General features: G+C 39.3%; 1 protein-coding gene and 1 pseudogene across 1 annotated transcript in view; one reads left to right on the top strand and one right to left on the bottom strand.

Annotated features, from left to right (window-relative positions):
* YAE1D1 (Yae1 domain containing 1) overlaps positions 1-18,786 on the bottom strand; it is a 48,552-nt gene extending 29,766 nt beyond the window's left edge. The window contains 2 exon segments of the mRNA XM_011944504.1: positions 14,585-14,706; positions 18,621-18,786. Of these exon segments, the coding sequence (XP_011799894.1) occupies positions 14,585-14,706; positions 18,621-18,749 (251 nt within the window). The 5' untranslated portion in view covers positions 18,750-18,786.
* LOC105513594 lies at positions 14,669-15,845 on the top strand (annotated as a pseudogene).
* Positions 18,787-27,545: the final 8,759 nt, after the last annotated feature.

Raw genomic sequence — 27,545 nt, forward strand, 5'->3', positions numbered from 1 at the left:
GAGACTCCATCTCAAAAAAAAAAAAAAAAAAAGGAAATGATAGTTGTCATTACTGGTCAGGCATGGTGGCTCACGCCTGTAGTCACAGCACTTTGGGAGGTCGAGGCTGGCAGATCACGAGGTCAGGAGCTCGAGACCATCCTGGCTAACACGGTGAAACCCCGTCTCTACTAAAAATACAAAAAACTTACAGGGCGTGGTGGCGGGTGCCTGTAGTTCCAGCTACTCGGGAAGCTGAGGCAGAAGAATTGCTTGAACCCGGGAGGCAGAGCTTGCAGTGAGCAGAGATCGCCACTGCACTCCAGCCTGGATGACAGAGCGAGACTCCGTCTCAAAAAAAAAAGGAAAAGAAAAGAAATGGTAGTTATCTTTACCGACATAGACTGATACCTAGGATATATATATTTCTTTGAGATAGGGTCGTGCTCTGTCACCCAGGCTGGAGCGTGGTGGTGCGATCAAGGCTCACTGCAGCCTTGACCTCCAAGGTTACAGCGATCCTTCCACCTTGGCTTCCCAAGTGGCTGGGACCACAGGGGCACACCACCACGCCTAACTTTTGTATTTTTGGTAGAGACGAGGTTTCACCATCTTGCCCAGGCTGGTCTCGAACTTCTGAGCTCAAGTGATCCACCTGCCTTGGCCTCCCAAAGTGCTGGGATTACAGGTGTGAGCCACCGCTCCCAGCAAGATATATATTTTAAGTGAAAAGAGCAGGCAGCTTTTGTACATTTGGTATGATTTCATTTCAGTAGGAACTTTTTGTCCACCAATGTATCTATTCCTCCTGAAGATAGTAGGTATTTAATAAATATCTGTTGAAGAAATACATTTCTATAAAAGGAAATTGTGCCATTTGCTAGTCTGCACATAGAAAAAATCTGGAAGAATCTGGAGGAGTAGTCTATGAGCTTGCCAGGGCTGCAATAACAAGGTACCACAGACCGGGTGGGTTGAACAGACATTTATTTTCCCCCAGTTCTGGCGGCGAGAAGTCCAAGATCAAGGTGTCAGCTGGTTTGTTTTTATCTGAGGCCCCTCTCCTTGGCTTGCAGATGGCCACTTTCCCTGTGTTCTCACGTGGTTTTTTCCTCTGTATATGAGCATCCCTGGTATTTGTGTGTCCAAATTTCGTCTTCTTGTAAGGATACTGGTCAGACTGGGTTAGGGCACACTCCTATCTCCAAATATAGTCACCTACTGAGGTACTGAGGACTGGGGCTTCAACATGGATTTTGAGGGGACACAATTCGGTCCATAAAAGGTGGGATTATGAAATATTCATTTTTCCTAACTAATATTTTCTACAATGTTTCTGAATATCTAAATATTTTACTAGGAGCCTGTATGGCAGACATACCTGATAATAATAACTGAAGCATAGCCTGAGAATGACTCTATGGCCTAAGAAGAACGGGTTGGTCAGAGTCTCCACCTAAGAAATTGGGAGTGGCCAACCTGGAGATTCACTCCTTATCTATGAAGGACGTTTGAACCTCTGGGCCATTCCCTGTAATGCAGGACATGCAAGGAACTGAGGCCCTTTGTTTTGGGTTAAATGGAGGTTGCTAGGTAGAGGTTGCTAGGTGGAGGCTACTAGGTGGAGGTGCTAAGTGAAGATGCTATATAAATTGCACGGTTTTTTGTTGTTGTTGCTGAGATGGGGTCTTACTTTGTTGCCCATGCTGGTCTCAAACTCCTGGCCTCAAACGATCCTCCCAACCTGGCCTTCCATAGTGTTGGGATTACTGGCCAGAGTCACCATGCCTGGCCAAACTATATGCTTGTTACAAATGATAGCAGTCTTCCTGTCCAGCCCACTGCCACTGGACCACTCCTGTATATAAGTCCTCAATAAACTCTACATCTCGTTTGCTGGCACCAGGTCTCTTCTTTGGCCTCTTGGACATAGTGCCATCCCTACAGGAGTCAATAGGGGTCAGTACGATAGACCCTAATTATTTTATAATATGGAAAGGCAATAAATTAGAATAAGGCAAAAATACTGTGTTTATATTTAAAATATAGTTAGATTATAGGCTTCGATACTTATAAACAGATTTTTCATTTATACGAACATCTCCCGGGGCTTTGAAAGTCATGAAGGATGGAGGGCAATTCTTTTTTGTTTACCATTGACCCGGACATTGCAAGACATACAGCATCTCCTCCCCATAACCATTGCTAGTAGTACCCCGTTTTCATCACTCTGGCAAACAAAAAATATGCCCTGAGAGTTTCCAAAAACTCTCTTATTGATAACCACCACTTTAAAGTGTAATTTTATATGAACTTTGCAAATGTTTAAAACGTTTTCTTCTTTTCCCTCCTTCCTTAGTTTTCTTTTAAAATAATAATGGGGTGGGGGGCGGTGAGGAGAAATCATGCTAATTACCTTTAGTTCTGCCAGCGGGAAGCTTGGCTGTGTCTGAGTCATGGCAGAGTTTCATGATGGCTGTTGTGTAAAGACAGTTAAACCTCTTGTAGCTTATTCAAATTCTTGCAGTTTATTCAAATTGCAGGTATGATGTTCAGGAGAAAATATGATAATAATACTAACGTCTAGTGAGTTCTGAACATGTAGCAGGCACTGTCCTAAGTGCACCACATATGCAGATTCTTTACAGTAACCCTAGGAGGTAGGCTCTATTATCTGACAGATGAAGAAACAGGCACAGGAAAGTGAACTGACCTGTAAGTGATGAAGCTGTGCTTCAAAGCAATCACCAAGCAAGTGCTTTACGTACATTATTGCATGTAATCCCCACAGAAACAATGACATCACTGCCATTACCTCCATTTTATAGATCTTACACATTTGGAAAGTAGGAGGCTCAAATCTCCTGGGAAGTACATGGCGTATATGCACACTGTTTATTAGCATGTACAAAATAATGGCAAACAAGGCCAAAGTTATTGCCACAATCAAATCAATGTGGAGAACCAAATAAATTCTGTAAATATCATATTCTCTTTCAAATCTATTTAAGTTAAAGATCAGTCACTTCTCATAGAATTTTCTGAGGTTCTGCCTGAGTATCTTATTGGATATTGTGGAGAAGTGACTTGTAAGTATGATATTCATTTTCCCCTAGAGTTAATGAAAAAATCACTCAATTTGGCTAAGAGTTGTCCCAGTTTTGAAAACTGGTCTTTCTCTTTTAAAACAGAAGCAATATTGTGACAAATGCAATAAAGAACTTTACTTTCATTTTGTTAAGAGCAGGCAGTCCCAGAGTTTTATCTGCAAAATATACATTTTTGTATAATATGTTCACATGGATACATAACATTTTATATGACTTTCACTTAAAAATATAACATTTTCCTTGTTTCTGTAGTTCTCATAATGATAAATTGTAATGGGCGCACAACATTTCTTTGAGTGGATGTTATAATAATTTACGCAATTTTTAAAATTGTTGATCATTTGGGTTATTCTAATTTTTCTCTAATCTAGATTGAATGCAGCAACAAAGAGCTTTGTGCTGAAAGTTTTTAAAATCACCTTTATAATTCCTTTAACTAAATTCCTAGGAGTGGGATTTTTAGGTAAATGTATGTAAATGGCTTTGATTTGATACATCTTCTGCTATACCAAATCAAAAGCTATACTGATCTTCAGCATCTTTCTTTGTTAGCTTCTCCATTCATTCTTTCCATCAGCTGAACACCATCTGTCAATGGCCCACTTACTTTGCCTGACTTTCTCAAGTTGTCCCTGGTTACTTCCTTGGAGGCAAAAGCAACCTGTGATGAGGTCAGAAGTATCATGTTCACACTAAAGAGGCAAGGCCTCTGATGAATAGCTGAGTGAAATCCCATCTCTGACCTCAGTGCTTCTGCTACCTTTCATGAAGGCCATCCTTTGTTCCAGCACACTGACAGAAATAAAAATTCTCTCTAAGCTGACAAATGGGTTGGGTCATAAGTGAACACTGTGACAGATTTCAGACATCATACAGACCTCATATTGGCCTAAAAGATAAAAATCACAGACAATATATCGTTTGGCAGCTTGAATGAAAAAACAATGTGATTTTAAATGAAAATACTTTTAATTTGCTCCTACAAATGAATTAATGAGTTTTCCTTCTACAATCAATTCTATTGCAGTAATTTCTAAACAGCTGATAGATTAAAATTATATGGTTAGTTAAAATAACTATTTTTTGTTACATTTTTTTTTTTGGCTGGGCATGATGGCTCATGCCTATAATTCAAGCACTTTGGGAGGCCGAGGGAGGAGGATTGCTTGAGCCCAGGAGTTCTAGACTAGCCTAGGCAACATAGTGAGGCCCTATCTCAACAATAACAACAACAACAAAAGCAAAAATAATGAAATTAGCCAGGCATGGTGTAGTCCTATCAATAGTCTGATCTTTCCAGAAAGAATATCACCAAAGTAATAATCAGAACTACCTACAGATTCAGTTCTCAGAAGCTGGTGTAGTGCCTGTAGTCCCAGCTACTTGGGAGGCTGAGGCAGGAGGATTGCTTGAGCCCAGGAGATTGAGGCTGCCATGAGCAGGAGTTGTACCATTGCACTCCAGCCTGAGTGACAGAGTGAGACTCCATCTCTTAAAAAAAAAGAAAAAGAAAATTAACTTTTACTTTTTAAAAAGCTATTTTTATGGTTATTTTCTTGTTTTTTCTTTTTTCCGAGACTGGGTCTCACTCTGTTGCCCACGCTGGAGTGCAATGGCAGGATCATGGCTCACTGCAGCCTTGAACTCCTGGGCTCAAGCCATCCTCCTGCCTCAGCCTTCCAAGTAGCTGGGACCACAGGTGTGTGCTACCATGCCCAGCTAATTTTGTATTTTTTTGTAGAGATGGGGGTCTCCCTATGTTTCCCAGGCTGGTCTCGAACTCTTGGGTTCAAGCAATCCACCTGTCTCAGCCTCCCAAAGTGCTGGGATTATAGGCATGAGCCACCATGCCAGGGTGGTTACTTGTTAATAAGCAAATAATTTGCTGTTCTATGGTATAATTTTTAATTACAAGTTAGAGAGTTTTTGGTTATTTCAGAAACTGATTTTGGAAGAAAGATGTTGTGCAATGCCACCAAATAAGAAAAAGAAGATATTTTATTTACAGGTTATTTACAGTATATCCTCATTTCAGTCATTTTGCTTTATTGGCAAAAGCTATCATTATACTATTGTCAAATCACTCATATTTCATTATTATGAGAGATTTGACAACTCATTTGTTTTGTGTTTAAAAAACTATCTAGAACTGTATACTTCTTTTGTAAATAACAAAACCATATTACATAGATAACGAGGACTAGGTCATTAATAAGGAAACAGGCTTAACTATTCTAGAGTTGTATTTGATGAGAGGAAAACCTTCCTGGTTGTCCATTTGTTGACTAAAAAGAGAAGGGTTGTGATATATTTGAGTAGGTTAACAAAGTTGTTGTCTCTCCCTATGGTTACATCCTGAAAAGTTGTGTTTGTGTGTATGAGAGAGAGAGCTGAAGAGTGAGACCAAGAGATGAACTCAAAGTGTTGTTTGAAGCAGTTTAGGTGCAGTCCTGCTTGCAAGTAGAGATGCTTCCTGCAGGTAAGATTAGATTTTTACATGACTTCTGATTGAAGGCTGCATGCTTTGGGTTCTAGGTGTTTACTTTTAGGCCTCAGAGCTTTAGAAAAAAGGTGCTTTTTTCTTTTGAACAGGTTTTCTTACTGATCATTTATTTTGATTTAGAAAAATTCTCAACCTAGAATTTAAACAAGAACAGGAGGATCCTGATTTCTTATTTGTTGACATACCCCAAAAGCTCTCCTCATCCACTCAGCTTCACAAATGGCTCAATCTGTCTGCCATAGCTTTAGGGATAATCACTAGCTTCTTGTACTTGGGACTATGAGGTCTAAGCAAAGGGTACATCACCAAGGAATGAAACACGGACTAACTTATCAGGTGCACCAGCACCACCTAGTGGCAGTGAACTAACTCAACAGCTTCTTCGAAAGAGACAGGATCCAAAGGTCCAAGGCCTCTCTCAGTGGTGAGTTGTATACACACGCATGAAAGCACCAGGATTCAATTTCCAAAGAACTCAATCTGTAGGTACTTCTGATTAGTACTCTGATCTTCTTTTTGGAAAGAGCAGACTATTTATAGGACAAGAAAACGGAGTGTTACACACTGAGGACTCTTGGCTCTTTCTGGCAGATCTGTAGCAATATGCACATATGTGAGAGGTGAGCTAACACCCTTCTTCTGAGTTGAATAGGAATATGTAAAAGCTAGACACATCATCACAAAATGAGTGACATATAGTATCTTCCCGTTTGGAGGGTAGAAAGTCTAAGAAGTCCGAGGAGAATTTAGTTTCTCCTTTAGTGTATGTGCTAAACCACTTTCTACATAATATTCTCCTCTCCTAGTAGGCAATGGACCTTCTCTTTTTCTACATGTATAGTAAACAAATTTCTGGTAAATTTTTCGTTCCTTATAACTGTTGGTTATTATACTTTTTTTTTGTTTTTTTAGACACAGGGTCTCACTCTGTTGCCTAGGCTAGAGTGTAGTGGTGCAATCACAGCTCACTGCAGCCTCAACCTCCTGGGCTTAGGTGATCCTCCCACCTCAGCCTCCTTGGTGGCTGGGACTACAGGTGCACGCCACCATGCCTGGCTATTATTATTATTAATTTTTTTTGGTAGAGATAGGCTTTTGCCATGTTGCCCGGGCTGGTCTGGTCTCAAACTCCTGGGCTCAAGTCATCCTCCCACCTTAGCCTCCCAAAGTGCTGGGATTGTAGGCGTGAGCTATATACACATAGCTTGGCTATTATATACATTTTTAAAATAAACATAATACGTGCTGACTGGGAAAGACTTGAAAAATGCAGAATAGTAGGCTTTTTTTTTTTTAAGACAGAGTCTCACTCTGTTGTCCAGGCTGGAGTGCAGTGGCGCAATCTTGGCTGACTGCACCCCCACCTCCTGGGTTCAAGCAATTCTCCTGCCTCAGCCTCCTGAGTAGCTGGGATTACAGGCACCTGCCACCATACCTGACTAATTTTTGTATTTTTAGTAGAGATGGGTTTTTGCCATGTTGGCCACGCTGGTCTCGAACTCCTAACCTCAAGTGATTCACCTGCCTCGGCCTCCCACAGAAAAGTAGAAATTAACAGCAAAGGAAACACATAGCTCACAGTTCCCCTTCTAAACACAGTCACTGCTACTGTGTTATTATTTAGTAAGCATCTACCCTGAGTACACACTCTGGAAGCAGGCTTGCCTTGGTTTAAATCTGAAGTGGGCCATTTAGTAGCTCTGAACTGGACAAGTTACTTAGCCTTCTTGGTGCCTCGATTTCTTCATCTCTAGGATGGGCATAATAATAGCTCTGCAGGAGAGGGCTATTATAAGGATTAAAGAAATTAATATATGTAAAGCTTTTAGAACATAGTGCCTATATGTAGTAAACACTATCTGCGTTAGCCATTACTTTCCCTCTCCTCTTCCTCCAGCTCCTTGCTGTTATTAGAACTATGCACCAGGGAACCTGCCAGAAACTAGCATCTTGGTTTGTTTTCACCTAGCTTTTGCCTTTGTGTAGTTTCTTTCTGTCCTTTCTTTCTTAGTAGCTGAAACTATACTAAAACATAATTTTGTATCTTTTAAAATTTTGCTATATTGTAATATTATTCATTGTAAAATTTGTAATGACTGGTAAATGCTATTATCTTAATGTAACTATTTAGCCTGGTGTAAGATAATGACAGTTTGGATATGTGGATTTTTATTATTAACATGCAAAATGAATATAAACATTTTTTAAAAAGGCAAACATAAGGCAGGTGTGGTGGCTCATGCCTGTAATCCCAGCACTTTGGGAGGCCAAGGTGGGTGGATCACCTGAGGTCAGGAGTTCGAGACCACCCCATCTCTACTAAAATTATAAAAAATTAGCTGGGTATGGTGGCGGGCCCCTGTAATACCAGCTACTTAGGAGGCTGAAGCAGGAGAATCGCTTAAACCCAGGAGGTGGAGGTTGTAGTGAGCTGAGATTGCGCCATTGCACTCCAGCTTTGACAACAAGAGTGAAACTCCATCTTAAAAAAAAAAAAAAAAAAAAAGCAAACATAAAGATTTACAGGCCGGGTGCGGTGGCTCAAGCCTGTAATCCCAGCACTTTGGGAGGCCGAGACGGGTGGATCACGAGGTCAGGAGATCGAAACCATCCTGGCTAACACGGTGAAACCCCGTCTCTACTAAAAAAAATACAAAAAACTAGCCGGGCAAGGTGGCGGGCGCCTGTAGTCCCAGCTACTCGGGAGGCTGAGGCAAGAGAATGGTGGGAACCCGGGAGGCGGAGCTTGCAGTGAGCTGAGACGGGGCCACTGCACTCCAGTCTGGGTGACAGAGCCAGACTCCGTCTCAAAAAAAAAAAAAAGATTTACAAAAGAATACACCATGATGTATTTTGGAATCTTGTTTCTGGTTATATTTCCATGTTGGCTAGTAGATTCATTTTTTTTTTTCTCTCATCAAGCACCACCTATGCATCTATGTAGAGGGCATGATGCTGAATGCTGGCAATGTTAACACTAAATAAGGGATTTTCCTGGAGAAATGTGAAGAGGCATTCAAAGTGATGCAGGTGAAACATTGGGAAGAGCAATCAGCATTGCCTGATGAAGCTGAAATATAAACTGGCATTGGAGGGTGACTGGAATTTGCTGGGAAAGGACGTGGAATAGAGTATTCCAGGCAGAGGAGTCAGCAATGAGTAAAAGTCAAAGTTGGGAGTAAGCCTAGTGTGTCCATAAAGCATTGTAGTAATGCCTGTAAAGAAGTGTAGTGTGCATGGTGTGGTGGAAAGAGGCAGGTGGGAAAAGAAGACTGACAACACTTCTTTTGAGCCCAACACTTCAACAGGTTTGGGCCCAGACCTGGGAAAAAAAAAAAAAAAAAAAGAAGGAATAAATCCAGGTTTTAAGTCAGGGAAGTAAACAGTTTTGGGAAGATAACATGGGTAAGGGAAAGAATGGACAGGAAGACAACTAGATTGTAGGTACTGACATTAGTGATGAGGCTGGTACACAAATTAATTAAAATCTAAGTGATTAGAATGAAAGCAGGCCAGACTCAAACTGTTTGAAAGATGTAAAGTAACTCAATTGGAAGTAGTTGATGGCAAAGGAAAGGCAGAGGAAGAGTTAAAGGTTTCCAGCTACGGATGAACAGGGATGACATTAATAGGTGAGACCATCCAGTCAGAGTATAAAAACAAAGAGGTCCAACAGTGAAACTCTGGGGAATCCCTACATCTAAGCAGCAGTCAGAGTGGGGGAGAGTTAGCAAAATGATAGGGAATAGTAATAAGCAGGACAAGAAAAAGGGTTGCTGGAGAAGACAAGGAGAAGGGATTGTATGTATAATCAGTAGATGGTTCATGTCCAATGATGGAGAGGAGACAAATGGTAGGGCTGAAAACAAGTCAGTGATGGGCAGTTGTGTGACTGCTGCCCATCACTGGGCAAAAAGTTGAAGTGAAAAGCTGAAGTGACTTTAGCAAAAAGTAGTTTAAAGCTGGAGAGTGCATAAGGGGTTAAGAATTTGAGACAGTGATGACAGACTCCTACTCCAGCATGTTTGTTCAGAAAAGGCATTAAGTAGGGGCAGAAGCAAGAAAGGCAACTATGGTGGTGAAGTATCGTCATGACAGAGATCTGGGAATTTCTGTAGAACAAGAAGCCTGCTCAGTGGATCACTTCCTCTACACCCACACCCACACACACTCTTTTTCTCTCTCTCTCTCTGTCTCTCTTCCTCCTGTATCTTAGACTGGAACCTTAGTTCTAAGAACAAAGCTCTAACCTTAGTTGGAAGAGGGTAAGAATCACAGCTTAGACTTGTCTGAAGGCTTTTATTTTGGTTTCCCACAAAGCAGTTAATAAGCAGTGTAAAGGATATATATTAGGTAAGGACACAGGTACATGTATTCAGCTGCCTGCTCCCTCTACATATCACAACATTTTTGGTAGTGTCAACAGTTCTAGTAACTGAAATGTCAGAAAAGTGTGGTGCTGTGGGCTTCCTTACCACCCTTTTTAAAAACCTCAGCACCTGGAAGTAACTTATTTTAGATGAAATTTGTTTCTAAGGAACCCACACCACTCAGTTTAATGTCTGGGTTCTGGGCCTTGAAACTCTGGCTGTGCCAGCTCTGGGGCAATCTTGCTTTACCATTTTTCATTTATGCTTATGCAGGGTCTTCTCATGGGAAGACCTGGCAGGCCTACAACATGTGAAGCAAGGCAAGAAACCCAAGGCAAGTAAGCTTTCTTTGCCTTCATTCTTGGTTCTAGTACAAAGGCTCATGTTCATGGAACACAGGTAGAATGAGCATGCCATTAACATTCCTCTGCAGTCCAGTAACTTCTGTATTTCATATTTTCAGAGATAGAGTATTGCTCTGTTACCCAGGCTGAAGTAGAGTGTGGCGATCTTGGCTCACTGCTGCCTCAACCTCCTGCACTCAAATGATCCTCCCAGCTCAGCTTCCCAAGGAGCTAAGACTACAGGGTCTTAACATCATGCCTGTCTTTTTTTTTTTTTTTTTTTGAGACAGAGTCTTGCTCTGTCACCCAGGTTGGAGTGTAGCGACGCAATCTCGGCTCACTGCAACCTCCACCTCCCGGACTCAAGCAATCCTTGTGCCTCAGACTCCCCGGTAGCTGGAATTACAGGCATATGCCACCATGCCTGGCTCATTTTTCGTATTTTAGTAGAGACGGGGTTTCACTATGTTGCCCAGGTGGGTCTCGAACTCCTGAGCTCAGGCAATCCACCTGCCTTGGCCTCACAGTGTTAGGCTTACAGGTGTGAGCCACTGCACCCAGCGGATTTTTTTCATTTTACTAGAGACAAGGACTCACTATGTTGCCCAGCCTGGTCTTGAACTCTTGGACTCAAGTGATCCTCCTGCCTTCACCTCCCAAAGTGTTGAGATTACAGGTGTGAGCCACTATGCCCGGCCGCTTCTGTACTTTTTTAAAGGCAAAACAAGTTCAAGAGATGTTTTCAACCCAATAGTCTCAACTAGCTAATTCTCCTGATTTCATTTTCTATGAAAATCTGTACAAATACACCATATGTAGCCAATGGTGGCAAGGGGTGTTATCTTCAGGGAATCTTATCAGGAAAAGCTTAGATAAAAATCTCAAGATTTACCACACTCATGACATTTTGACTTAGGGTGGCCTTGAGATGCATCATTAGAGGTAAGTAGTTCGTATCTATATGCACGGCACAGCAACATTAAGACTTTAGAGGCTGCTTATAATACCCATATTCCATGTGGAGTGGAGATTTTGGCTGTGTCCATAAACATGGAAAGATACATATAACTAGACAAACTAGTAAATCTCTGAAACAGTCTTTACATCTGGAGAGATAGAACTTTTTTTAGCCAGCTGTCAAATGGCACTGGTATCTTCAGTGGGTTTTAATAAATCCTGAAACTTAATATGGCTTTCTGATTTCAAATTTGTTGCTTCCATTTCTTAATGTTCTTCTGTGAACTTTGAGGAGGGTCATAAGATCACAGTAATACATTTTTAATCTCTTGAAAAGATATACTTTGTCAGATTCTTCATCTCAATATCCCTGTCTTTCAGCTTAGATGGTAGGTATAAATAGGGGCAAAAGAGCAATTAAAGCTACCAATGAGGGACAATTATTTCAGTGCCTTTGAAGTCAGGTATCTCATATAAACTTGTGTTTCAGGTGAATAAAAGTGATGAGAAATCCTCCCCTGATTCTGATATGCTTAGGTCCTGGGGCAAAAATTTGAATCTAATTTTGTCCATGCTAGACTAAGAATATCGGTTCAAGGTAATATAGAAGTCAGTGTTTTACTCCTATGTGAATATGAAAAATACTGCAGTTTAAAATAATCTGGCACATTGTTAGGCAACATTATTAATTCCTTACTACTTAGAAAAACTAGCTATTTTCCTTGAACTTTAGCATAAAATATATTTTCTATATTTTTCACAAAACTGAATGTCCTTACTTTTAATGAACACAAAACCAGAACATTTTACTATTTTGCTGTTAATCATTTAATCAACAGCATAAACACTGCTTCAGTTTTTCAGTCTCTTGATTTCAATATATATCTACATATATATATCTCTACATACATATATATAGAAGTAGGGATAGGTCCTTCTAAATATGTTTAATTCTTGTTCACTTTTGCTAATGAGTCTGAAAACAATTCATTTTGACCACAAGTTTGGAAATGTCAATGACAATGGAAATTTCTGACCATATCTTAAACTACATAAAAATTACCAGCGACAAAGAAAAAAGGCTTATATTACATTTAATAGTGTTAATTTTGAAGACAATAGTGTTAATTTCAAACTTCCATAAAGGATAACCCTACTGTTGAGGTGTTTGATGCAGAAACCAGTACAAATTTCGATTGTTAGGAAACCAAACGTTCTGAACATTATTTTCATTAGAAAAGGGAAGATAATTTTATAGTTGTTTGAGGTGTTGTAATATATCTACTGATAGGCCCAGCTGTTTAACTAAACCGGCTGTCTGTTCCAAAATCCATGTGGGGCTTGGGTTTTCTGAATGTGCATGCTCCTGTGTTCTACAACATTCTAAATATGAACAATCTATCCCACTATGGCTCTTGCTACAGTTTTTGTTAAACTCAGCATTATTTTCACAGAGTCTTTCATCTTTAGCTTCATCAGTCTTTTTCTCAGCTGGAACTACATGACAAATGTCCATATCCTCAATGGAGTCCAATAAATCTACAACATGAGATGGTGGAGTCATTGATTTCAGATGTTTGAGCACATACTCTTCACACTGGCCAACTGCATCCAGAAGATTGTTTATTTTATTGATCAAAGTTGAATTATTATTATGAAGGTGACACCAGGAGAGCAAAGCACTAAACAAAAATATAAACAAGGGTTAAATAGCAAAATAGGACTTAAAAATATAAGACTATTTATCAATTGGACTTAACCATAAAACTTTATAATTCATAACCCCTCTTTGACAACTCTATATACACTTTTCCTGATTTTATACTTTTCTCTTATGACTACGTAATATCTGTTGAAGATGAATACAACTCCAAGAAAGAAAAATTAGTTTCTTCTTTAAGGACATTAAACAGCTTCTAAACTAGCAATTCTCAATCATGGATGCACATTAGAAATACCTGAAGAGCTCTGCAACCTATCAGGGCCCAGATTATACTCCAGACCAATTAAATCAGAATCTCTGGGGGTATCTTTTTTTTTTAAAGTTTCAGAGTTTGTTTCAAGGTGCAACCAAAGTGGAAAACCATTGTTCTAAGCATATAGTTGCTTGCCATCAAGAATGAAGGTTAGAGAAAAAAAGTTTTAAAGAGACTTCACTTCCCTGGACTTATGTCACAGAGTAGACATTGTTTGCTGAACTACTAACAATTTCTTTGAAAAAGGTAAAAATTCTTCCAGTCCTAACAGATTTAATATCATAGTCATGCCATAAAGTAATGATTATGAAAAGTATTTAAAAATAGAATCCACTGATAGAAAAGATTCAGCAGTAGCTTTCTAAGGTTATATAACATTAACTTGATGATGTGAATATTCACATTGACTATTTTCCTACTGTAGCAGACTATATTCTGGTTCCTAATAGTTGGATTTTCTAAAACCCCAAACACAATAAATTTTTCGGTTTTGTTTTGTTAACTTTTATCATCTACTCTTCTTTAAAATGAGTGCTGTTTTGAAGCATTTTTTTTTTTTCTCTACCAAGGGCAGTTTAAAGGGTATAAAACAAGGGTGTCCAATCTTTTGGTTTCCCTGGGCCTCATTGGAAGAACTGTCTTGTGTCACAGATAAAATACACTAACACTAATGATAGCTAATGACTCAAAAAAAAAAAAAAGACAAAGAAAATAATCATGAAAAAAATCTCATAGAGCTCATAATGTTTTAAGAAAGTTTATGAATTTGTGTTGGGCCATATTCAAAGCCGTCCTGGGCCACATGTGATATGCCGGCCACTGGTTGGACAAGCTTGGTATAAAGCATCAAAGAGGACAACACTGCTAGGCTCCTGGCTCTGTGTATCATTTGACCACTTGGCTCTGATATATGCCATTATTGTAATGGCATCCTGACAAGTATTCAATGTTCAGGACTAAAGTAAATGAAATCAATTTTCTCTTAATTACCAACTAGTTTCATCATGTACTTCTCGTCTAGAGGTCTGTCATATTGTGTGGAAGTATTGAAAGTTTTATTCAAAATCTGAAGACCTTTAAATGAGATAGGTAATTGTTCAGGTAGCAGTATACATCTTTTTACCATTTCTTTGCACGAAAAGACAATATGTGGTTCACATATTAAAGTGGATGAGCTGATAACGATTTTGACTTTTTGAAGGCAATATAATTCTATGTTCTGTGACACACTTTAGTGTATTTAGCACAAGGAAAAGCACTTCAGTTTAAACACTTTATTTTTACAGAAACATCCTCCGGTAGTATTGAGGTTAAAATGATTCAGCATTTAGACTTTAAAAATTACCTTAATGTTCCTCGGAGTCGTCCATAGTTTAAAATGACTTCTGCGCCTTCCTTATAACCTTGATTGAAGCCCTGTTGTAGAGTAACTGCTTTTCCAGCATCTATTCCATCTCTATAACCTTCCTAAAAATAAGTAATGGAGAACTGCAGCTGTAACTAACACCAAGTATACCACATGTAGGCTTTTCTAGAAAAGTACAGAACCAATTTAGAAAGCTGATGAATTAGGCCTTTACTGTGTTATTGACCATAATATGGCATAACAATATAACTAAAGCAGACTATGCTTCTCATAAGTTTATTACTGGTTTATCATTACTCATCCACTTTTGAAGTCTAGAGTTACTGGGCAATTTTCAAAACACTGATAATCACAGTTTTTAAAAAACTTAGTATTGGGCCGCCACGTTTGCTGTGAGGTGGGCAAGTGGCAGACATGGCGCCTTCCAGGAGTCTTGTAGTTCCCCTGGCAGTCCTGGTACTGTTGCTTTGGGGTGCTCCCTTGGACCCACAGGCGGCAGAGCAACATACACATCATCACGGACCAGAACTGGACAGAGCTGCTGGAAGGAGACTGGATGATAGAATTTTATGCCCCGTGGTGCCCTGCTTGTCAAAACCTTCAACCGGAATGTGAAAGTTTTGCTGAATCGGGAGAATATCTGAGGTTAATGTTGTGAAAGTAGATGTCACAGAGCAGCCAGGACTGACTGAATAGTTTACAATAACTGCTCTTCCTACTATTTATCATTGTAAAGATAGTGAATTTAGGCACTTTCAGAGTCCAAGGACTAAGAAGGACTTCATAAACTTTATAAGTGATAAACAGTGGTAGAGTATTGAACCCATTTCATCATGGTTTGGTCCAGGTTCTGTTCAGATGAGTAGTATCTCAGCACTCTTTCAGCTATCTATGAGGATCAGGACTTGCCATAACTACTTCATTGAAGACCTTGGATTGCCAGTGTGGGGATCATATACTGTTTTTCCTTTAGCAACTCTGCATTCTGGACTGTTATTAGAACTCTGTATGATATTTGTGGCTTGCCTTTGTCCTTCAAAAAGGCACAGACCACAGCTACACCCTTCAAAAAAATTATTATCAGAATCTCCTCAACCTTTGAAAAAACTGGAGGAAGAACAAGAGGCGGATGAAGAAGATGTTTCAGAAGAAGCCAAAAGTAAAGAAGGAACAAAGACTTTCACAGAATGCCATAAGACAATGCTCTCCGGGTCCATCACTGGCCACAGATAAATCCTAGTTAAATTGTATAGTTATCTTAATATCATGATTTTGATAAAAACAGAAGACTGATTATTCCTTTTGGTTTGAAGTGAACTGTGACTTGCTTGTATATTACAGGGTTCAGTCTAGATTGTCATTAAATTGAAGACTCTACATTCAGAACATAAAAGCACTAGGTATGTAAGTTTGAAATATGATTTAAGCACAGTATGGGGTTTAAACAGTTCTCTAATTTTTGAAAAATCATGCCAAACAATAAGATTTATATATATTTGTTTAATAATAACCTGTTTCAGGTCTGAGTTTTGAAAATTTACATTTCCCAAGTATTGCATTATTGGGGTATTTAAGATTTTAGATAAAAATATTTCTCATTTGATATAATTTTTCTCAGTTTCATGTATGTGAAAAAAGGAAGATATTTCCCATAAACGGGAACTTTGCCCACTGTCTCAAGAAATATATATTTCAGTGACAATTCAGTGGTCTTTTTAAAGATATATTCCAAAATTTCCTCGTATTTTTAGGTTATGCAACTAATAAAAACTATCTTACATTAATTAGTTACAGTTTTCTACACATGGTGATATAGGATAAGCTAATGATTTAAGTTTTTAAGTCCATGGTATTCTCTTGATTCCAATAAATGATTTTCTCTTGTATTTTTCTTACTTACTATGGGTTACATTTTTTATTTTTCAAATTGGATAACTTCCTGGAAGTGTTTTTTATGTTTTAGTAAACAGTATTTTTTGTTGTTGTTTCAAACTGAAGTTTAATGAGAGATCCATCAAATTGAACTGTCTGTTGAAAATTTAAAATTTTGGCCATTCATTTCAGATTTTAAATCATTCTTGGTGAACTTCTACTTGAAATTTTTTTTTTAATTTTTCTTTTTGGATGTGAAGGTGAACATTCCTGATTTTCGTCTGATGTGGAAAAGCCCTGGTAGTTTACATTTTGAAAATTCACAGAAGCTTAATATAAAACAAAGTTTGCATTCTACTCAGGAAAAAACATCTTCTTGTATATGTTTTAAATGTATCTTTGGCCTCATACTGAAAGTTCTTACTAATTTTACAGTCTGCAATGCTTGATGTTTTAAAATCATAACTCTCTCTCTCTATATATTTACTATTATTATTTTCTGAGATGGAGTCTTGCTCTGTCACCCAGGCTGGCATGATCTTAGCTCACTGCAACTTCCGCCTCCCGGGTTCAAGTGATTCTTCTGCCTCAGCCTCCCAAGTAGGTGAGACTACAGGTGCATGCCACCACGGCCAGCTAATTTTTGTATTTTTAGTAGGGACGGGGTTTCACCATACATTTTTATATTTTTTAAGAGACAAACTTCATATTTTCCTGTTCTTTCCTGACTGCTAATATTGTGTGGTATCTCACAGGTAGAAATCAACAGGATGGGACATTTAGTGTATTTTTACTCCTTAAAGAGCTAGAATACATAGTTTTGACCTTACAAGAAGGTGGAAAACCATAAATACAATGAATCAACTGATTATTATGTAGTAGACAATTTCTGTAATGTCTCTTTCTTTCTAGGCTCTGTTGGTAGGTGAATCAATTAGATTTATAGTAGAATAATGTACAAGTTTTCTTTAAAGGCCTCTCCTTTAGAATATAAAATATTTTATCATTGAAGAATTTGGATGTGTAACTTGTGATGCCTTGGAAAAATATCCTAAGCACAAAACAAACTTTTCTAACCACTTCAAAAGATCAAAAAACAAAAAACAAAACCCAGTGTTAGCAATGTATTCACAAAAAGGATACATGGAAAATTACAAGTCTGGGCTCTTGCCAACTGATTGGAATGGTGTGGGTGGGTGAGAAGACAGAGCAAAGCAGAGAGGAAATTGTTTTAAAAAGGATGATGAGAAGTCTGGTTTCAGAAATTTTGCATAATACCTGCAAAGGCTATGTGGGTAGTGATTTCGTTCTGCATCTCTCACGGTGCCACAGCATTCAAAAGATGCTCAATACTTACTAGCATAGCCCCAGTCTCACATAAAGCATTTTTGTAATTGACAACATGGTTTTTGGGCTAAGCAAATACCACTTTACTGAAATATTAAACAAGGTAGATTTCCAACTGCAGCTTTAGCGGCAATTTAATGGTTGGCAAATATATTAAGTTGATGTGGACCTCACTACTTGGTCCTCACCCAGAACTAGGTTCTGAAGGCTGCACACAGAAATTAAGCTCAGTTTCAATGAACAGTGAGACAAATTAGAGATGAAAAACTTACATCTAACAAATAAAAAAGAAACCAACTTTAATATTCCCTTACCTAGACACCAGTATTCCACATTAGTTTTCCCTTATTGCCCTCTGACAGCATGCTTAGTTCATCTTTTCAATGTGTCTTGATAAACACCACTCCTTAACTTTAGGCTCCCCACCCATTCAAGCAACCCATATAAACTGCGTACACGTCCTTTGATAGCCATAATTGGTATAGTTAGTGTATGTTTCTCCCCAGTTCCTTTCCCTGTGATCCTCAACAAATTGCAAACTGTTCAAAGTCTAGACATAGTTAATTTTGGTCGGTCCTCAGCTTCTAACGCACCCCCTAGGCTCTCAAAGAACGCGTCTTGTTGTTTTACACGCTTTCAAGTAACCATTGAGAAAGCAAGACGCGGGTCGGACTGGGTTCCTAGGGATAAAGAGGGCAGCGCCGGGCCAGGTTGGGGCCACTCTGGACCCAGCTTCTTCACAACTCCGCGCCTCTTCCCACAACCCAGCACCCCGCGCCGTCCACACCACGTTTACTTTGACTCGTCTCTGCATGTGGCTCTGCCATTCCCGCTGCGCCAGGAGCGATTCGTCTGCCTCCTCGTCAAACACGTCCCCTTTGTCTCCAGGGCCCCGGACCAAGGAGGCTGCTTGAACCCACGACATCACCGGGGCAATTAGAGGGTCGCAGGCCAACGGAAGCGCCAACAACTCCTTCCGGTCCGAAGGCGGGGCAAAGACCGCGAGTGGACGCTCGGGAGGGGCTGCGCGTGCGCATGGGCGTGCTGTGCACGGTGTCCGCCGACAGAGCGTCTGGCTTGCGGTGATTTTGGGCTCCCTCGGTTGGCGAAGTGTTGATGTACGCCTGTTAGTTGTGAGCGAGGCAGATTTCCTCGCGTGGCCGGCGCGACCTTCGCCTTTGCAGAAGGCAGCCGGGACCCTCAGTGAAACACCTTCCTTTTCCACCGTAGTCCTATCATGGTCTAGGTTTTACACTCGCGCGCGTTGGTAAACTATGAAAGGTAGTAAAGTTGATGGGCAGTTACAGCCCAAAGACTTGGTCTCTTTTGGAATCTCCTCTGCGTTTAAAGGATTTGACAAACTGACATTTTAAACTGTTAGGATTGTGGAGTAAAGGATAATAGAATCGAAAAGTGAGGTACTGCAGCCAATATGAGATTAGTAAGAAATATAGAGTACATTTGTAAAGCCAATATATTTATTCATTGATCCACAGTATCCTTCTGCCTCCCATTCCTGTTCATATGCCCTAAACTGTTGGTTTGGTAAGGGTGGGGACTTGTGTCAACACCAGGACAGTTCTGACACATAGTAGATGCTGAACTCGATCTTGGTGAATGAATGAACACCTGTAGTATTTCTGTTTTGCACTTTGCCTAGGTAAAATGAGTCATGTGATAATTATTTATCTAACAATTTATTCAACACCTACCTTGTGTCAGGCACCATTCTAGGCTTTGGGATACATCAGAGAACAGACGGAAGTTCCCAACCCTTGTGGACTTTATAGTCATGTAAAATTGACAGGATAAACAATAAGCTATATATAAGTAACATAAGTTTTGTTAGAAGATCATAAATGCTATGAAAAAAATTTTTAAATAAGCACAGTAAGAACTATGAGTGTGTGGAAGTGGGTGGTTGGCTCATGTTACAATTTTAAATCTCCAGAGAGAATTTGGCATCCCACAAATAAGAAATATGTAAACTATAAATATGTATATTTTATTACTGTAAATGTATTAAGACATATGTATATATCTTTATTAGGAACAAAATGGTAGTAAGCAATAAAGATAACAATGAATAAAATAGAAAACCTCAAAACTTGAATAAGTAAGTCCAATTCTTTTTTGTATTATTTGAAAACGCCAATAAGGTAGATAATTCTGTCATGATCCTGATTTTTAAAGAGAACAAAATTATACAAGAATGAGAAATGAGATAACCACTGATGCAGAAGGAGATTAAAATATTAATTACCAACTAAAACTCAAAAGCAACACATTTGAAAACCTGGGAGATATGAATGACTTTCTAGTAAAATTGACCCAAGAAGTAGAAAACATGAAGAGGCTAATTACCATAGAAAAATTGGACATTAAATATCTACTATTAAAAATGTCACGGAGACTTGGGAGTTTCACATTAAGTCCTTTGCAATCTTTAAGGAATGATGGATTCTTAAACTATTTTTACCATTTTAGGGGAGAGAAAAAGAGGAAACTCCTTGAATCATTTCATGAAGCCAGCCTTACTGTAACTTCATAAAGATAGTATCAGAAAAACCCCAAAATTCAAGTTAGCTTGTGAATACGAATCCAAAAAAGAATCTAGTAGGTTGGTGCAAAAGTAATTGGGGTTTACTTTTGCACCAACCTAGTAGTACTTTATCAAAAGAATAATTCAAGAGGTTTTGTACCAGGAAAGCAAACTTCTGCAATATTAGAACATCAATAATATTTCATTGCATTTACTATTTTTTGTTTTTAAACAGGGTCCTGCTCTGTCACCCAGGCTGGAGTGCAGTGGTAAGATCACAACTCACTGCATCCTGGATCTCCTGGGCTTGAGCTATCCTCCTGCCTCAACCTCTTGAGTAGCTAGGACTACAGGCATGTACCACCGCACGTGGCTAAGTTTTTGGTTTTTTTGTAGTGACAGGCATCTCACTATGTTGCCTAGGCTGGTCTCCAACTCCTGAGCTCAAGCTATCCTCCCATCTCAGCCTCCTAAAGTGCTGGGATTACAGGCATGAGCCACTGTGCCTAGCCTGCATCAACATTAATATAAAGGGGAAAAAACATGTTTTATTAATAAATGCTAAAAAGTCATTTCAAAAAATTTAAAAATCATTTCTAACAGAGCAAAGTATAAATAGAAACTACAAATTGATAAAGATTTTACAAAAATTCCTATGAGTAGTATTTTAAACACTTAGATGTTCAGATGTTTCCTTTAAAGTATAGAAAGGAGAGGGCATCTGGTAATCACTATTATTACTATACTTTTAGAGACTAGCACAATAGCACATGCAATAAGAGAAGTAAACAAAATAACCTGTATAAATGTTGGATAATAAAAGATGAAGATACTCGTTTTTAAAAAATGAGACAGGATCTTGTTCTGCCACTCAAGCTGGAATGCAGTGGTGCAATCATAGCTCACTGCAACCTCAAACACCTGGGTTCAAGCAATCCTTCTCCCTCAGTTTCTCAAGTAGTTGGGACTACAGGCACACACCACAATGCTGAGCTAATTTAAAAACTGTTTTTAGTAGAGATGGGGGGGGTCTCGCTTTGTTGCCCAGGCTGGTTTCGAACTCCTGGCCTTAAGTGATCCTTCTGCCTCAGCCTTTCAAAGTGCTGTGATTATAGGCATGAACCACCATGCCCAGCCTAAGATATTCCTTTTGGTCATTATATGATTATATGCCTAGAAACCCCAAAAAACTTCGCTTAAAAGTAACAGAATAAAAGAATTTGATAAAGTCTCTGAATATAAGAAAAACAAACATACCAATAACCTCTTCTAGTAATAATCATCTAGAAATGTAAATGAGATAAATATTCCACTTGTAATACCAACAAATATTATTAAATATAGTAATGACATATTTGTTTAGTTTTTAGTGTTTATTTAGTACTATATTTATAAATGTCAGGAACATATTTTTAAAATCATGCAGCAACATGCATAAATTTTGAGTGTAAATGTCACCTATGAAGATATAGAAAATTTCTATCACCCCAGAGAATTTCCTTGTGCTCCTTAGTGGTCAGTCCCTCATCCCTGGCAACACTTGGTCCAATTTTTATCACTAGATTAGTTTTGCCAGTTTAGAATTTCATAGAAATGGAATTGCATATGTCCTTTAATATGTTTGGCTTCTTTGACTCAACATGTTCTTGAGACTCATTTATTTAGTTGCATGTACCAGTAGATTGATCTATTTTATTGCTAAGTACTATTTTCATTATAGGGATATACCATAATCTGTCCATCTAGTCATTTTTGGACATTTGGATTGTTTCCAGTTTTTGGCTGTTATGAATACAGTTGCTGTGGACATTTTTGTACATGCCATTTGTGTACACATTTTCATTTCTCTTGGGTAAATATCTAGAAGTGGAACTGCTGGTCATATAGTAAGTATACATTTAACATTATAAGTGATATGGGCCGGGCACGGTAGCTCACACCTGTAATCCCAGCACTTTGGGAGGCTGAGGTGGGCAGATCATGAGATGAGGAGTTTGAGACCAGCCTGACCAACATGGTGAAACCCCGTCTCTACTAAAAAATATAAAAATTAGCTGGGCATGGTGGCACGCGCCTGTAATCCCAACTACTCAGGAGGCTGAGGCAGGAGAATCGCTTGAACCCGGGAGGCAGAGGTTGTAGTGAGCTGAGATTGTACCACTGCACTCCAGCCTGGGAGACAGAGTGAGACTTTGTCTCAAGGAAAAAAAAAAAGTGGTATGGTTTGGCTGTGTCCCCACCGAAATCTCTTCTTGAATTGTAGTTCATAATCCCCACGTGTCATGGGAGGGACCTGGTGGCAGGTAATTGAACCATAGGGGCGGTTACCCTCATGCTGCTGTTCTTGTAATAGTGAGTTCCCATGAGATCTGATGGTTTTATAAGGGGCTTTCCCCTCTCTTGCTTGGCACTTCTCCTTCCTGCCGTCATGTGAAGAGGGATGTGTTTGCTTCCCCTTCCACCATGATTTTAAGTTTCCTGAGGCCTCCCCAGCCCTGTGGAACTGTGAGTCAATTAAACTTTTCTTCCTTTATAAATTAGCCAGTCTGGAGCGGTCCTCTGTAGCAGCGTGAGAATGGACTAATACAATAAGAAACTGTTAAGCTGTGTTTCCAAAGTGGTTATACCACTTTACACTTCCACCATCAATGTACAAGTGTCAGTTGATCCACGTCCTCTACCTCACTTGGAATTGACGGTATTTTTAACATTAACTATTCTAATGGGTGTGTAGTAGTATTTATTACTGTGGCTTTAATTTGCATTTTCCAGATGACTTATGATATTGAACACATTTTCATGTGCTTATTTGTTATTTGTATATGTTTTTCTTTTGGAGATGGAGTCTTGCTCTGTTTCCCAGTCTGGAGTGCTGTGGAGTAATCTCGGCTCACTGCAACCCCTGCTTTTCAGGTTCAAGCGATTCTCCTGCCTCAGCCTCCCGAGTAACTGGGATTACAGGCACCTGCTACCACGCCCGGCTAATTTTTGTATTTTTAGTAGAGACGAAGTTTCACCCTATTGGCCAGGCTTGTCTCGAACTCCTGACTTCAGGTGATCCATCTGCCTTGGCCTCTCAAAGTGCTGGGATTACAGTTGTGAGCTACGGCGCCTGGCCAGTTTGTATATTTTTTAAATGAAATATTTGTCTATAAAAATTAGGTTGTTTTCTTATTGTGTTTAAAGGTTCTTTGTATATTCTGGACATAAGTCTTTTGTTGGATACATGTTTTATGACTATATTCTTTGCATTTATTATATCCAGCAGAAGACAGATACGGAGATAGAGTCAGGATTGCATGAGGTCTATAGGTGGGTGGGGAGAATAATGTCTGTGACAGATAAAAAGAGGAGGAAACATCATTAGGTAGGGAAAGCCCCAGAAAGCGATGTTGCTCTGATTCCTGTAATAGGGAAGGGAGGAAGAAGCAGGATAGGACAAAGAGAGTCTCAGATTGCTGTTTAGATCCAACAAAGCCTTGGTCAACATAAAAAGGAACTCTGGAGCAAAGAACAAAAGGATCCCTGCATTAGGCACACACAGCCAGACTGTGATATTCCTGCTCAATCATTGGCTGGGGGATGCCCTGGAAGACTGTGGCCTTAGCTAGAAATCGGAGGCAGATCCTATAGGCACTTACAGCTGGAGGCTGACAGCTAACCAAGCCTTCAAGGACCAGATGATCTTTCAAGGTCTTTTCAAGTGTGTGATTCTATTGTTTCCAAAACAGCATTTCCTCTCCTTTTTAAAAAAGTGAACTGTAAATAACAATGACATCCCCTGTGTAAATTTTGATGTCACAGTGTGAACTCACTCCAGGGTATTTAGTCAACTTATCTTACACCTCAGTATCTCTTATATAAATACTCTGATGAGGTCAACCTTTAGGATTCACTGTATTTTCTTCCCGTTCTCCTGCTTATCGTTCATCCTTGTCTTTTCCTTCAAAGACTTCAACAATTCTTTTTTATGTCCTTCTATTTCCAATCTCCTGCTAAGTTTTATTCTTTATCTCAGTCTTCAAAACTTTATTTGTGACTTTTGCAAACTGCTCTTTTGTAGTTGATATAATAAACTCTAAGAGGGCACAGACCTTTTCTATACTTCTCTTCAAAGTTTCTAGAACACTGAGGCTTTAATCATTCCGTCTTTGGCAACCAGCCAGCAGGACTGATTTCCATATGCCAAGTGAAGTAGTTTTCCCACTTTTCCTTGTCCCTTCTAAACTTTCATATGTTCTACTATCCTTAGTGGCATTGAGCAACTAACTCCTTGGTTACTGTCTTTTAATTACTTATATCAGGTTTGCAAGACTAGGTAATATGTATTAGAAAAATTAAAATTCTTGCTGGTGGTGAAAATAGATGGGAGATTATTCAAAATACAGCTTCTAAAGAGAGGACCTTGGAATAAGAATAGTAGGTCGATTCTGAGCAGACTTGCCTCCTTTCTTTTAAAGTCTGTAGATGACCCCAGTTCCAATATAGAATGTTTGTTGAATATTACAAAGTATGAAATAGAAATGTCAGACAGGGGGTCTTTCTTCCTCTTTTCTTCTTTGAGACAGGTCTCACTCTGCTGCCCAGACTGGAGTACAGTGCACAATCACAGCTCACTGCGGCCTTGACCTCCTGGGCTCAGGCGATCCTCCCATCTTCGCCTCCTAAATAACTAGGACTACAAGTGCACACCACAACATCTGGCTAACTAATTTTTTTTTTTCCATAAAGACAAGGGTCTCGCTATGTTGGCCAGGCTGGTCTTGAACTCCTGGGTTCAAGTGATCCTCTCACTTTGGCCTCCCAGTGTCTTGGGATTACAGGTGTGAGCCACTGCACCCAGCCAATTTAAGAATTTGAAATTGTTTTAATTCTTTTTAAATTTTCCTTGACATTGTTAAGTTCGATTTAGCTGAAGGATGTTTCATACTCTTGCCAAAGATCAAAGTATTTTTTTAGTGGAGTTTTACTTGCATAATTCAACAGTTATTTGTTAAACTTTAGCTATTGCACTAGAAGTTGGGGGAGCACATGTATGTTGCCTATTTCTTCTACAAGGTCCCCTTACAAGGTCAATAAGTCTTGTACCCACCCAAGAGCATTTGCAGCAGCTAGTGCTTCTGCCAAGAATGCTTTGTTCCAGATCTTAGCATGATTGACTCCTTTTCTTTTTTGTCTCGCTTTGTTACCTGGACAGAGTACAGTGGTATGATCACAACTCACTGCAGCCTCAGATGCTTGGACTCAAGTGATCCTACTGCCTCAGTCTCCTAAGTAGCTGGGATTACAAGTGTGAGCCACAGTGCCCAGCAATTGGCTCCTTTTAATCATGTGGATCTTAATACATTCAGTACAAATGCTATCTCCTTGAAGAGGACTTCCCTGTCTACTCAGCCTAAAGGAGCATCTCCATTCATAGGTACCTTTATTTTTTACGTCTATAATGATACTTAGAGAACTATTTAAAAGGATTTTGCTGGCCGGGCATAGTGGCTCATGCCTGTAATCCCAACACTTTGGGAGGCCGAGGCAGGCAGATAGCTTGAGGTCAGGAAGACGAGACCAGATCTGCCAACATGGTAAAATGTCATCTCAACACACACACACACACACCACACACACATTAGCTAGGCATGGTGGCGGGTGCCTGTAATCCCAGCATTTTGGGAAGCTGAGGCAGGAGAGAATTGCTTGAACCTGGGAGGCAGAGGTTGCAGTGAGCCGAGATGGTGCCACAGCACTCCAGCTTGGGCAACAGAGCGAGACTCTGTCTCAAAAAACAAACAAACAAACAAAAAGATCTTGCTAATCTATTTGCTTATGTTTTTAAAAATTGCTTTTGTGCTTCCCTGACTGTCTTGCTTACTTCTGTAACCCTGGTTCCCAGCATAGTCCCTGCCACATAGTGAACACCCAATAAATATTTTTTTGGTGATTTTTTCCCCTTTATTTTATTGATATTTATTATTATTACTTTTTGAGACAAGGTCTTGCTCTGTTGCCCAGGCCAGAGTGCAGTGGCATGATCATAGCTCACTGTAGCCTCCACCTCCTAGGCGCAAGCAATCCTCCTGCCTCAGCCTCCCAAGTAGGTGGGAGTACAGGTGCATGTCACAATGTCCAGCTAATTAAATAATTTTTGTTGTTGTTGTTGAAATGAGATAATGAGATCTCCGTATGTTGCCCAGGCAGGTATCAAACTCCTGGACTCAAGCAATCCTCCTGCCTCAGCCTCCCAAAGTGCTGGAATTACAGGTATGAGCCACTGGGCCCAGCCCCTTTTATTTTTAGTTGACATGTAAAAATTGTACACATTTATGGGATATCGAGTGGTATTTCCATGTGTGTATAGGTTAATTAGTATATCCATCACCCCAAGCATTTATCATTTGTGTTGTGAACATTCAAAAGCTTCTCTTCTACCTTTTTGAAAATGTACAATAAATTATGGCTAAATGTATTACTCTACAGTGCTGTAGAACACCAGAATTCACTCTTCTTATCTAGCTATAATTTTATCTCTTAACCAATCTCACCCTGTCTTCTCCTCCTGCCTACTCTTCTCAGTCTCTAATAGCCATAATCCTACACTCTACTTCTAAAAGCTCAAATTTTTGTTCTTAGCTGTCACATGAGTGAAAATATGTGGTTATTATCTTTTGGTGCTTGACTTATTTTGCTTAACATAATGTCCTCCAAGCTCACTCATGTTACTGCAAATGAAAGATTTCATTCTTTCTAAATGGCTGAATAGTACTTCATTGTGTATACAACATTTTCTTTATCTGTTGATGGGACATTTAGGTTGATTCCATTATCTTTGCTATTGTGAATAGTGGTGTGATAAACATGGGAATGCAAGCATCCCTTTGATATACTGACTTCTTTTCTTTTGGATAAATATCCAGTAGTGGGACTGGTGGATCGTATGGTAGATCTATTTTTAGTTTTCTTGAGAAACCTCTATTTTGTTTTCCATAATGACTGTACTAATTTACATTCCCACCAACAATATGTAAGAGTTCCCTTTTCTCTAAATTCTCACCAGCATTTGTTATTTTGCATCTTTTTGGTAATAGCCATTCTAACTGGGGTGAAGTGACATCTCATTGTAGCTTTGATTTGCATTTACCTGATGATTAGTGATGTTGAACATTTAAAAATATATTTGTTGGCTCA

Source organism: Colobus angolensis, unplaced genomic scaffold (assembly GCF_000951035.1).
Source record: "Colobus angolensis palliatus isolate OR3802 unplaced genomic scaffold, Cang.pa_1.0 Scaffold232, whole genome shotgun sequence".
NCBI classification, from domain to species: Eukaryota; Metazoa; Chordata; class Mammalia; order Primates; family Cercopithecidae; genus Colobus; species Colobus angolensis.